The sequence below is a fragment of the Plecotus auritus genome, assembly GCF_963455305.1.
Source record: "Plecotus auritus genome assembly, chromosome: 1".
Classification (NCBI taxonomy): domain Eukaryota; kingdom Metazoa; phylum Chordata; class Mammalia; order Chiroptera; family Vespertilionidae; genus Plecotus; species Plecotus auritus.
In genome coordinates, this window is record NC_137770.1 from 15,514,858 (window position 1) to 15,528,726 (window position 13,869).

Below are 13,869 nucleotides of genomic sequence, written 5' to 3' on the forward strand. Positions count from 1 at the left end.
ATGACTGAGATGGAATTTCCTATATCTTGGTGGTATGTGCGCCGGAAGTTATTGAATTAACTTAAAGAGAAAAGGCAGCAATATTTTTTTTGTAGCACTGAATCAGCGAACAGAGATTCATGGCATTGTATAGTCTGCAACTAAATTAAGTCAGTTTGTGAACATTTTACTAAAAATTTAAGGAAAGAACATCCTTAAAAATTTCTCATTAGTAAAGAATGATGGATGGAAATCAATATGACAATTTCTCTTTTTACAAATTTCCAGTGAATAAAAGGTCATTGGTAATACCTGTTTCTGTTTTACTTTGATAAATGTAAAAACAATATGAATAAAACTTTCCTAAAAGGAAAATATTTCTCAAGCTTATTTTCCTAGATAACCTAAAACATTTTCAACTGAAAAGGCAAATAGTTCCAAGGGTTTCAAAAACTGAACTCTGGGGTTAGGACAAAGTTTAAAATTGTACCATTCTTTTTAATTAATTTATTATTTATTCACTCAATAAACAATTCTGATTACCAGTGAGAACAATCTTAACAATAGTCCTTTTAGGGGTCAGAACAAGATTTGTAGAGCAAGAAAGAGAATCTCTGCTTATTCCAGAACCTACTTTGTCTTGGCAATCCTTTCATCCCAGGAGAACTGGACAGGTGCTGTAGATGCCTTAGATCTTCCTGTCCCACAGTCCTTTTTACAAAAAATATTTTTATTGATTTTTTTTGGGGAGTGGAAGGGAGAGGGAGAGGGAGAGGGAGAGAAACATTGATGTGAGAGGGAAACATAGATTGGCTGCGTCTTGCATGCCCCCTATCCCGGATCAAGCCCATAACTCAGCCATGTGCCCTGACTGGAAACCTTTCAGTGCACAAGATGACACCCAACCAACTGAGCAACACTGGCCAGGATGGTCCCATAGTGCTTTTGAATACAGGGTGTCACACTCTCTTTTCTTGGGTGAACTGCCAGAGAAGCATCGGTTGCATTTCCCTGAAGATTCAAAACAGCAAGTGTTATTTCCATGAGTGGGTAAGTGTATGAGAGATGGTATTTCTGGTTATGTATATTTAAAAAAACTAGTCAAGCCTACTAGAGTTGACTGTCATTCTGTGCACACTTCTAAAGGCCCACAGTGCACCTCTCTGTGGTATTTCTACAGAGGCACTTCCTAGTCTACTATTGCAGTCCTGTTATGGTCTCTGTTTAACTGTCTAAAGAATCAGGGTTTCCAAGTTAATCCATTTTTTAGTGAGTGTCAGTAGTCCTGGAGCCAAGACCAGAAATTTGAACAGGATTCTTTCAAAAGAGTGTTCACAAGTTCTATTAAATATCTAAGAATGATCAATAGCTGCTGAGAACTGAAGTTAATATTTTTCACAGCATTGGCAAGTCAAGTCATTGCAGGGCAAGATTTCTTGATTATATTTAATTTGAAATTAATTGAGCACACATTTTCTAGATAACAAAATTTATGTTTATTCTAAAGCTTGCACTGAACAATGATGTGAAGACTTCCATAGCGTATTCCTTTATTTGGCTTGCTTTTTGAACACCTAATTGCAACATTATTTAAGGAATTATAACCTGCTTTTTAAAAATCCACTGGTACTTAATAAAGGGCTTAATAAAATAACAGGGAGAAAAAATAGATTATGGGCCATTATATGTTTAATAATATGCAAATGTTGTTAAATTAGAATATGATTGCATTACTGTTCTTTGGAGAAGAACAGATTTAAACCATTCAAAGTAACAGATGTCATTTTTTAGTGCTGAGATTTAACAATAATAAATTAGAAATTGAAAATCATACATATATTGAATTATATCTTGACTTTTATAGATAGTAATCTCATCATAGTAGGCAAAATTGCAAGCAGCCAGTAGTTCAAATGTTTTATGCTTCTATTTATGTGAAGGGTAGCTAGTATTTTCTTATATGAGTAAAATAACTAAATAAAAGACAAGTCACCAATGCAATATCCACAATCTTTCAGAAATAACACAATTTAGCCTATGTCCTCTTACATGTGGACTGACTGATTTTAACAGGCTGAAAAAGAAATACTGAAATGACATATGGAGTTTAAACCAAATGAAATTATTTGATGATTATTGCTGAGTTTTCCAGAGAGCAGAGAAATAAATGATGCAAACTGAATTTCAGCATTTCTCCCCTTTCATTTCCAACTCATGGGAGATACTTCTAAATTGTTTCTTGGATAGAAAAATAATGTCTCCTGAAGCTCCTTTTTGCTCTTGAGGAGCGCCAGTTGGCCATGAACTTCAAAGTTCCAAATAGAACATGATCGTCACCTAGTGGCCACAGACAGGGTCCCTGTGTGATCTTTCTTGGCCAGCAACAAACGATGTAGTAAGAAAAGGATCTTTGGAGGAGAGGAATCTTAACTTCCACATCACTTCGCCTCACCCAAATTTGACGTGATTTTGCCATCATCAGCTTATTCCTACAAACAAGGGGCATTCAGCTCGTGCAGCTGATAACATGAACGTGGTCATGTTGCATCCATTTTTAAGCTGTGAAATGGCAAAGGATAAAAAAAATAGTGTTTAAAATTTTCTTTTACTTGAATCGAACCAGGTGTTTATACTATGAAAAAACAAACAAAAAACAAGACTTCCTTGCTTTCTTTTAAATTAACCTTCTGTTATATTCCCCCAAAGGCATCTACCCAAGAGATGCAAATAAAACATCTCAGTCAGAACTGGATTTGTCCAGGATAGTAGAGGAAAAGAAAAATGTAGATAAACATTTTCTTACCATCGCTCCCTTGGCAGCCACTGTTGGTTGGCTGGGGGAGGAAGGAGGGAGGAAGGATAGGGAGGGAAAATCTTAGCAATGTCCCCCTGGCTGCTGAGTTAGTAAATAAGAAAATGAAAATTCTCATATGGCACATTCTTTCAGAAATTAAGGCAGTGACGTGTATTCGACTAGTTGGTATTAGATATCTTACAGTACACGCAAGTGCTACAAAGGACCAGGTATTTGTTTGTTTGTTTGTTTTTGTGAGATGGGCAGGTTGTCTGTGTGTGTCTATGAATATGTGTTTGTGTGTGGATGAGTCTGTTGGAGGAGCAGCCTGCTGATTCATGGCAGAGTCACCTGATGGACCTAGCCAGTGGTTGTCAACCTTTCTAATGCCGTGACCCTTTAATACAGTTCCTCATGTTGTGGTAACCCCCAACCATAAAATTATTTTCCTTGCTACTTCATAACTGTAATTTTGCTCCTGTTATGAATCATAATGTAAATATCTGTGTTGTCTGATGGTCTTAGGCTCTACAGCAGCGGTTCTCAACCTGTGGGTCATGACCCACAGGTTAAGAACCGCTAGCAGGATTGCCTAAGACCATCGGAAAACACAGATATTTACATTATGATTCATAACAGGAGCAAAATTACAGTTATGAAGTAGCAAGGAAAATAATTTTATGGTTGGGGGTTACCACAACATGAGGAACTGTATTAAAGGGTCGTGGTATTAGAAAGGTTGAGAACCACTGACCTAGACAAAGAAGCCTATTATCACAAAGGCCTTTGTGGGACTGGGTGTTATAGTAGCTGTTGTGTTTCCATAGCAACCTGAGGATGGGTTCATCTAGAAAGGATCAGGGGCCCTATGCATAAATGACAGAATGAAGCCCAGGGCAAGATAAAAGTGATGTAAAAAGAAATGCCTATATGCTATGTATCACACATTCTATTTTAAAATTGGTACATCTGCTTAACAGAAAAATCAAGTTCACAAGGTCAACTGAGGCAATGGATGAATATTATTTATTTGACCATGACATTAAAGAATAGAAATATAAGGTCTTGGGAGGAGTTTTCGGCTTAGATGGAAAAGAGAAAAAGGAATAAAGCAGGTTGGGAAAGCAGATTTTCTCAAGATGCTCCTGGGAAGGTGATGCTGTATAACATGAATCAAATGAGGTGGTTGTTTTGGTTATATTTCAAGTTCTTTTTTTAAAGACTTATATTTTATTGATTTTTTACAGAGAGGAAGGGAGAGGGCTAGAGAGTTAGAAACATCGATGAGAGAGAAACATCGATCAGCTGCCTCCTGCACACCCCTCACTGGGGATGTGCCCGCAACCAAGGTACATGCCCTTGACTGGAATCAAACCTGGGACCCTTGAGTCTGCAGGCCGACGCTCTATCCACTGAGCCAAACTGGTTAAGGCGAGTATTTCAAGTTCCTAATCAGACGTTTTATATATCTCTACCAGTCACTTCCCTGGCCTATCCAGAGGTCTAATTGAGTTCATTAAGTTAAAAATAACATTTTAAATAAGAAAATACAAAGCAAAAATTTAAAAAATTTTAAAAATGGATATTTATCTGTGTCTCCTCAGAATTGTGAACTCCTATGAGCAGGCATATTGAGGATGTCCCACAGAACCAGGAACAAGGAGGCTCTTAAAGTGCCTTAGTGAATGTATTTAACCACCTGGAGGAAGTAACCATAGCAGTGCGTGCCAGAGCCAGCTCCTACCAGCCCACATGGCTACATGCCTACCCACAGTGTCCCTCCAGGGACTTTTCTATGTCTTAGGTAGCTGGCCACCAATCTGATAAAGATGAGAGTAGTAATAATGAACATTAAGAAATCTCAGGACAATGCTCTAATCAAAATTTACAAAGTATTTTTACATCTACTTGTAAAAAGCAAGTGTTATTATTGTCCTTGCAGTTTATAGGGAGAGCACAAAATATACCTGAGGTAAAAAATCTCATAGGTAAGTGGATCGGTAGTGTCCCAATGTAGGTCTTCTGACAACAGAGTCCCAGATGAGGTCTTATTCCTTTCCAGAAGTACTTTTAGTTTAATGGAGAATTTTAATCAAGAGCCTAAAAAGCCTTTTAAAACTAAAGGCTTAACTTCCCTATGTAGGGAGTATAGATAATCTTGGATCATGTCTGGAGGCTTTGCACTCAATCATCTGAGCATCCTCCCAGCATGGATTCTTCATGAATGGCCCTGCTCTGATAGGAAGGATAGGCTGCCCGAAGGTTTTGGCACCCTGGTTTATATTGAAACTTATCTCACAATATCCTAAATCGGTGGTTTTGCTGTTAATCATTAGGTAGAACATTCTTTTTTCTTTTTAATATATTTTTATTGATTTCAAAGAGGAAGGGAAAGGGAGAGAGAGATAGACACATCAATGATGAGAATCATCGATTGGCTGCCTCCTGCACGCCCCCCAGTGGGGAGGGAGCCCTTAACCAGGGCACATGCCCTTGACTGGAATCAAACCCGGGACCTTTCAGTCTGCAGGCCAATGCTCTATCCACTGAGCCAAACCAGCTAGGGCTAGAACATTCTTATTAAAGGTGCCACACATATATATTTGCTACATCTCTTCATATAACCAAGGTAAAATATTTTTTAAATCTTTAAATCCTCGCTCAAGGACATATATTCTCATTGGAGAGAGAGAGAGAGAGAGAGAGAGAGAGAGAGAGAGAGAGAGAGAGAGAGAGAGAGATATCAATTGGCTGCTCTCTGTATGCGCCCTGACCAGGGATTGAACCTGAAACTTTTTAGTGTACGGGGCAGTGTTCCAAACAACTGAGTCACCCAGCCAGTTCTCTGTAACAGTTTAATTAAGCTGTATAGGGTTTATTATATTCCCAGAGGTGTTAGCTAATGAAACAACTCTCCTTTCCCCCCTCTTCCTGACCAAAATTCAATGACAATTCTGAACAGCTCAGTTCTTTACGCATATGTCTTTAGCATGCTTGACAAAAGAAATAGTAGAAATGTTTAAAAAGTAAATAAATAAAAGGAGCAAAGCAGCTCTGGAGAGAAGTCAGGGTTCTCAGGAAGTCTTGTGATCTTGGACAAGACATGAGACTTTAACAAGTATTCAACTCACATGCTGCTAATAATTTGTCAATAGTTAGTCAAACAGCCTAAAGCATTTTAATTACTCTTTCTTAAAAACTGATTTGAGAGAAACATTGATTTGTTATTTCACTTATTTATGCATTCATTGGTTGATTCTTTTATTTATTTAATTAAAATATATTTGTATTGATTTCAGAGAGGAAGGGAGAGGGTATGAGATAGAAGCATCAATGATGAGATAGAATAATTGATCAGCTGCCTCCTGCATGCCCCACACTAGGGATCGAGCCTGCAACCCAGGCATGTGCCCTGACAGGGATCAAACCTGAAACCTTGGTGTATGAGAACAATGCTCTAATCCAGTGGTCGGCAAACTGCGGCTCTCGAGCCACATGCGGCTCTTTGGCCCCTTGAGTGTGGTTCTTCCACAAAATACCACGGCCTGGGCGAGTCTATTTTGAAGAAGTGCCATTAGAAGAAGTTTAAGTTTAAAAAATTTGGCTCTCAAAAGAAATATCAATCGTACTGTTGATATTTGGCTCTGTTGACTAATGAGTTTGCGGACCACTGCTCTAATCAACTGAGCTACCTGGCCAGGGCCTATTTTAGTTACTCTTCATTTTAATGGTATACCTTCAGTTTTTCAGCATATGTGTTTCTCTGAGTGCCCAGACACAATTTATTAATTTTCTTCAAACTTTAGGAACAGAAAAAATGCAAAGAACAGAAAATGTACATATGGCCTTCAAGCAAGGTTTTTCTCTTATGTACACACCACCAGGAAATTTTCCTGGAAAATGAGTTAGTTTGTGCACTTATTAGTTTTTTAGTGTGTGTCTAGAAATTCATTATTGAAGGGAGATGAGACTTTCTTGTTATTTAGCTTTTTGTGAGACTAGCTTATCTGATCATTTGCAGGGGATGGGGAGATGTAGAGGAAACAGATAAGAGAAAGAAGGAAGAAGAAAAGAGTAGGATAAAAATCTTTAAAAATACATTGGTTAGAGTAAAGCATCAAACAGACTGTCAAATTACAGCAGGAAGGTTAGGGAGAGGTGGGGGAAATAAGAGATCAACCGAAGGACTTATATGCATGCATATAAGAGTAACCAATGGATGCAAAACATTGGGGGGTGAGGGCATATATGGGAGTGGGGGGGGGCAATGGTAAGATATGTACACATATAATACCTTAATAAAATAAAATTAAAAAAAGAAAAAAAATACATTGGTTAGGTCCGCCCTGCATGGTTCAGTGGTTAAGCATCAACCTATGAACCAAGAGGTCATGGGTCAATTCCCAGTCAGGGTACATGCCCGGGTTGCGGGCTCAATCCCCAGTGGGGAGCATGCAGGAGGCAGCCGACCGATGATTCTCTCCTATCATTGATGTTTCTATCTCTCTTTCACTCTCCTTTCCTCTCTGAAATCAATAAAAATAAAATAAAATAAAAATATATTGGTTAGGAAAAATGTTCCCCTAATACCTACTTAAAACTAGCAGAGTAATTTCTATAATGACAACTCAAAAGAACATATTATATCAAGACTCTCTAAATATTGTAAGTCCTAAAAGTCCCCTAATATAAGATTTAATGTAATAAATATATTTTTTATCTATAATGTCTTTTTGTCTTAACATTAAGCTTCTGGTAATTTCAACTACTATGTACTTAACCGTGAATATTTAAAAATCAAAATAAAACAAAAATATGATTGGGAAGAAAGTACAGGTCTTTGAGCAGCTGAAAAAGCTTCCACAGAGCTCGTGTGCTTTATATCATGGAAGAGCCTTCAGATTGTCTCTCTCCAGCCGTGGGCAAACTACGGCCCGCGGGCCGGATCCGGCTGTTCTATCCGGTTCTCTTGCTCTCTCCTCCGCTCCTTCACTTTGAATTTATATTAGTTCACACAAACACTCCATCCACGCTTTTGTTCCGGCCCTCTGGTCCAGTTTAAGAACCCATTGTGGCCCTCGAGTCAAAAAGTTTGCCCACCCCTGGGGCCCATTTCCTTTTCCTTTGTATAGAAGTGACTAGGTGTCTGAACTGATGTGAGCTTCCCTAGGCTTCATGAGACCATATGTTTTGTAACCCCAATAATAAACACAAAACAGTATGTAGAGTGGGATCAATAAATATTTAGTAATGAGTGAGAAGATTAGAAGAGGTATTTTGTAGATGGGATTGTTGGAGACAAGGACATACGGTTGGGAGAAGTTATAGCTGACGGCCTAAAATCTATAGAAAGAGTGAGAAAAATAATAAAAACCAGACATAAAGGTTACCAAATGAAAGACACACAGTCCTACATATCTTACTAACCTCTGAGGGATTATAGCATAGGTACAAAAACAATTGCCATCAACAATAACAATTTCCAGTCATCAGGAAATATTAGATTTTTGTTTAATATTCATGTAATAAAAGACAAGGAGCTGCACAGTGCACTTTCAAAGTATTTCCCCATTGGAGAGGATATTAAAATATTCCCTCCGTTGGAAAACTTAGTTCCATCCCATGCTAGGTTTCCTTTTCAAAATGTAATCTTGATGATATAATCTTGTGCACCTTATAACAATTCCTTGGTTCTATTCCAGAGTGTCTAACTCCATAGTATCTTTTGTAGACATAGAAAATATGCTTTTTCTTTGTCTTTGTGATTTATTAAGTTTCCCAGTACAGAATTTTAATATATTCCACATATCAGATCTTCCTGTTTCAGTTACAAAACAATACAGAATCGGATCAGCAACACAATTTAAACTCGTTAATGCAACTGTGATTCTATACATTTTATAGGTCTGCTTCCCATACTTTTGGCCAACTATCGGCTCTAAAATGCTTCGGAGCAGCAACATCACATGAAAGGGAGTAAAGCACAAGACAAAAGTCAATGTGACTGTAACAAGTAGTTTTATGATTCTTTTCTTTTCACTGTTTTCCGTGGCTTGATTATGTTGCACCGCTTGGTAAACTTTCTGGTTGCAAGCCATTATGATGACCAAAGGTATAGCATAGCCCGTACACGTCCTAAATAAGTTGAACCTAATTTGCCAGTCCGCCAAAGGGTATCTGTCATAGCATAGAGTAAAAGTAGACTTATTGGTGTCGCAATATTCTGTAAATAGCTCATCTTCCCACAGAATGGCAGCATTGAAGATGGTTTCTGCTACCCAGATGGACAGGCTGACCATGAACGCAAATCTTCTTGTTCTTAGGAAAAAGAACTTCAGAGGGTAGACAACTGCTAAGTACCGGTCCACAGCAACGCAGGTGAGGAAGGCTGTGCTGCTGTAAAAGTTCATGTTCGTGAAGAAAGCACATCCCTTGCACAAGCCAGCAGAGAAAGTCCAGTTGTCTTGATTCCAAGTGTAATGAATCCATAGAGGGAGAGTGAGAGCATACAGCAGATCGGACAGTGACAAACTGAAAAGATAAATTCCCAATTCGTTTCCTTTCTTTGCTTGCAGAAAAGACACACAAAGAGATCCAATATTGGCTGGAATGCTGACTATTACCACGAAGATGTAAACAATTGGAAACAAATAGTGTTCCAGGGTGTGCTGCTCATCAGTACATGTGCTGTTCATTTTCTTCTTCTTAACGTGGCAATTAAATTAGTTCTTAGGAGCTAAACAGCAAAGTCAGCCTTGCCTTGTTTAGTTTGTCCTCAACGTCGAACTCTCTTTCCCTTTTCAATTATCTTTGCTTCTAAAAGTGCCGGTTAATTCATGAATGCTTTTAAAGAATGGGCATAGATCCCTTTTCACACAGATGTCAATGGTGTGAAGTCAGGATCCAGGCACCTGGCAGTGAGCTAGCGTGGCCAGTTGATTCTGGTGGGCGGACGTCCTTGTGTTCATCATCACAGAAGGCTGGTGAAGAAACCCTCAAGGATCGATCTTTCAGAGCTTGTTGTCCCCAAGTTGTTTGGCAGGAAACTCAGCAGGTTGGTGCAAAACACAAATAAATTTCACAGAGATTGACATCTCTTTTTAAAATGCCTTTGTTTCTGTAATAAAAGATGAAGTAGAATAATTTAGATGTTTAAAAGATACATCAGGATTTTGAAGCAATATTCTTGTATTTCACTTTTTAGAGATTTAAAACATGCATTAAACTACAATAAAAGTGTTTATAACGGGAAAATGATCTAATTGACATCAATAAAGGAAATCAAGCTAAGATATTTTACCTACTTCAAATAAGAATTATCCAAGAGATGCTAGATTCCAGGGAATTCTATTTCTCACTGGACATGACCTAAGAATGCAAAACTAAAGTTGAAAAGTCATCTTAAGAGCTAATAAAAAAGATGGCAAATTCATTGATGTGTTTGTAATAGTAAAGGCATTTGAGTGTATAATAAACTATGGTTGTATGGTCTCAAAATGTTAATATCATAGGCATTCTAGAGATAAGGCACCTTTAAAGTCAGCTTATTATAATATTGTCACAAGAAATTTGATAAAGTATTTTAAACTAGCGGAGCTTACTAAACTTTCATCAAGATAACACTATCTCTTCTGTTCTTCTTTTGCTTCCTTTGTGGTTAACTCACGTTATCTTTCTGATACTCCTGTGAAATAGAGGTCAGAATGTTCTCAGTTCTGATTAAAATCTTGTGATCACCAGTTTCCTTCTTTATTAGGTGAATATATATATATGTGTGTATATACAGGGTGTCCCCCCAAAATGTGTACACATTTTACAACTGATTCTATTACATTTTGAAAATGAAATATATTTTAATAAACACTGCCTTTATAATTTTGCAAAGTATGTGTACATTTTTGGGGGCACCCTGTATATACATAGATATACAGGTTTGATGTTACAGGTTCATATAGGAATAGAGAATCCACCCTTTTCGCCATACAGGGGTAGAGAAATACTTCTATCTTCCTTTGCTAGTGAGGCACATTGGTGCTTTAGGTGATTTATCTGATGGGTGCATTTACAGAAAGCTTTGTAGAGTCACTAGGCAAGAGAAGGAAGATTTGCCTTTTACCTGTGTGCAGATAACATCAAAACCACCCCCTTCCAAGTGTCATTGAGCCCTAGGCACAAAAGAGACCTGTTTCCACAAGGCACAAGGATTCTGACAGCGTAACCAATATCCAGAGTGTGTGGTATACATAGGTCACTCTTAAAACAAAATGGAGAACTGAAATGTTCTAGTTTTACCACACCTAAAAATAGGAATAGAATGTGAAAGCCAGCCCTTTACATCAATGGGTGTTCCTTGGTTGGAAAACTGGCACTTGTGTATATCATCTGACTCAGAAACTCCACTTCTAGGTGCATGCTCAATAGAAATAGATGCATATGATTACAGAAAGATGTAGAATTAGCATGTTCACAGTAATACTATTTGTAATATCCCCCAACTGGAATACTCATTAGCAGTACAATAGATAAGTAAATGGTTGTATAGCAACACAATTGAAATCCATGAACCAATGAAAATGAACAAATGATTGCTACATTCATGCAATAACATGGTTAAAGTTCAGAAACATAATGCAGAGTGACAGAAAAAGACAGGTACAGAGAGTATACACTATCTGATTAAGAAGCAGATAAAATTAATCTATGCTGTCAGAAATCAGTGTAGTGGTCCATGTAGTGAGGGCTAGATGTTTTGGGCACTGTATTAAATGGCATGCATACTTGTTATAACTTATGTTTCACTACAACTCTGGGCTATTTATTATAATCCTACATTTCAAATACAGAATTGATCCATCTATTAAGCAATTAACCCCAAATGACGTATCTAATCTTTGGTAGAATTCAGTCACAATCCTAGATTGTAATGCTAGAAACTCTTATTTTGTTTTTTGCCTTTTGTACAAAAATACCTTAAAAATCTGAGGTATTTTTGCAACAATTCAGACTGCTTTTGTGGAGAAGGAAGATAATATTTTCTATTTTCCATCTAAATAGTAGCACCAATAGATTAGCACAAGTCTTGTAGTTAGAACAGTTCTAATTAAAGAACATGACTTATCAATAATCATTTATGCAAATTAGATATATAAAACCTCACATTTTCTAGAAGTCATCACTTTTATGTTCTCTATAAAACATGGCCTTCAAATAAACTTATAAAAATGATATCACATCATGTCCTCAAACTCTGTGACAATGTGTTGTTATGTTTCCTTATAACTATCACCATGTTTTCTTTGAAAGGTTAAAATGAAAAGTGTTTCTTTTCAACAAGTTATAATGGATAATGTAAGAATTTTACTTAAATGGGCTTTTATTTTCTTCCTGCACTTAATGTTGGAAATAGATGCCTAAAAGGAGCAAATATCTTGCTACCACACCAAGAAAAAACAATCTCCCAGTTCTCAGAGTTATGAGGCTGAATTTTATAACCTATTTTTAGTTTAGTTTAGGAATCCTCTGTGAATTGTTTTTAAAGTTGAAATTATCTTTCACTATTTATAATATGATAAAGAAGAACATATGAAGACCTACTGTGAGATCTATCTATCTATCCATTATCTATCTATCTATCTATCTATCTATCTATCTATCTATCATCTATCTATCTAATCATCTCTTACAAGTAAGAACCATTGTGCATTTCTCTTCCTTCTCAACAAAGCTGATCTGTATTAATGCAGGAAACCATGTAAAGTGTCATAGTAAACATTTGTGTATGTGTGCGTGCGTGCGTGTGTGCGTGTGTGTGAGAGAGAGAGAGAGAGAAAGAGAGGAGGCCAGGTAGTGGTTAATTTCTTAACTTTGGGAGGGGTTGGGTAATGACAGGAAGAGGGCACTTTGGAACTTCTGAGAATTTGTAAGGTTTCATTTCTTTATAAAAGTGTTTATCCCATGAACAAGTTCTGTTTGTAAAACTTAGCAAGCTGTACACTGAGGATATGTGAATTCTTCCCTATGAATGTTGATTGCAATTAAAAAGCTAAAAAGTGGAATCAAAAGGCTATGTGAGATGGGATGTAAAGAATCTTGACAATCAATATCTGTATCACCCGCAGATGGACCATTTTGCCTTCCTAAAAAGGACATGGTTTAACTTCTTTCCTCACATATAAAAAGCAATTCATAGAAACAAAACAAAACAATAAGTATTTTAAATAATATGAAATGAATGCACCAAAAATAAATATTCTAGGCACGAGGAAGAAGTAAATACAAGTCCTCCCTGGAGGAAGCTCCCCAATGCAGGGTTCAAAAAATTCTCACAGATAGACTTCCAACAAACATGGACTCACTGAGAGAGAGGGGTGGGGGTGGGGGGAAGATTAGCCACTATGTGTGAAATTCAGGAAAAACAAGACAGAAGCATATCAGACCCCCAAAAACTTTAGAGAGAAAATGAATAGAAGCATAGACATACACTAGTAACACAAAACAAGTGTGACCAACAGCAGTCTAGAACTCATGAAGGACATGGAATCCTCAAATGCATGAAGCCCCGTGAATCCCACTGGGATTGAAAACAAACAAATGAAGATGGAAATGTTCACTAGACACATTGTCATCGAACTGTAGATCCACAAAAACGAAGAAAAAAGAGCCAGAGAGAAAAGATGGACTCGCTGCAGAGGGTGACATTTACACTGACAAAGGCGTTCTCAACAGCAATAACAACAGACACCAGAACCCAGGGGGTTGATCGTTCCAAATGGCTAAGAAAATGTTACCCCATAATTGTGTACCCAACAGAACTAAATTTCAAAAGCAAAAAGATAGACATTTTCAGATAAACTACCACTGAGAAAATCGACCCCTAATTAGGATCTTTATAAAAGAAAGGATATAAGTGAGAAGGAAAATGACACTAGAAAAAAATCTGAGATGCATGAAGGATTGAATAAGCTACCGAGGACGCAACTCTGATGGCTGCACAACATCACGTCCATTACTGGGCTCATGTGTCTGGGAGAGCGCCTGAACCATGAAGTATCCTTCCTCAGGACCAGGACCGAGAGAGCTGGGTCAGTGGGGGCCCC

At 37.5% G+C, this 13,869-nt stretch overlaps 1 protein-coding gene across 1 annotated transcript; it reads right to left on the reverse strand.

Moving 5' to 3' along the window:
* Nucleotides 1-8,466: 8,466 nt before the first annotated feature.
* GPR65 (G protein-coupled receptor 65) lies at nt 8,467-9,468 on the reverse strand (the record flags this gene model as incomplete). Its single annotated transcript, XM_080674177.1, has 1 exon — nt 8,467-9,468. The coding sequence occupies one exon, from the start codon at nt 9,466-9,468 to the stop codon at nt 8,467-8,469; it is 1,002 nt and encodes a 333-aa protein (XP_080530303.1).
* Between the last annotated feature and the right edge of the window lie 4,401 nt (nt 9,469-13,869).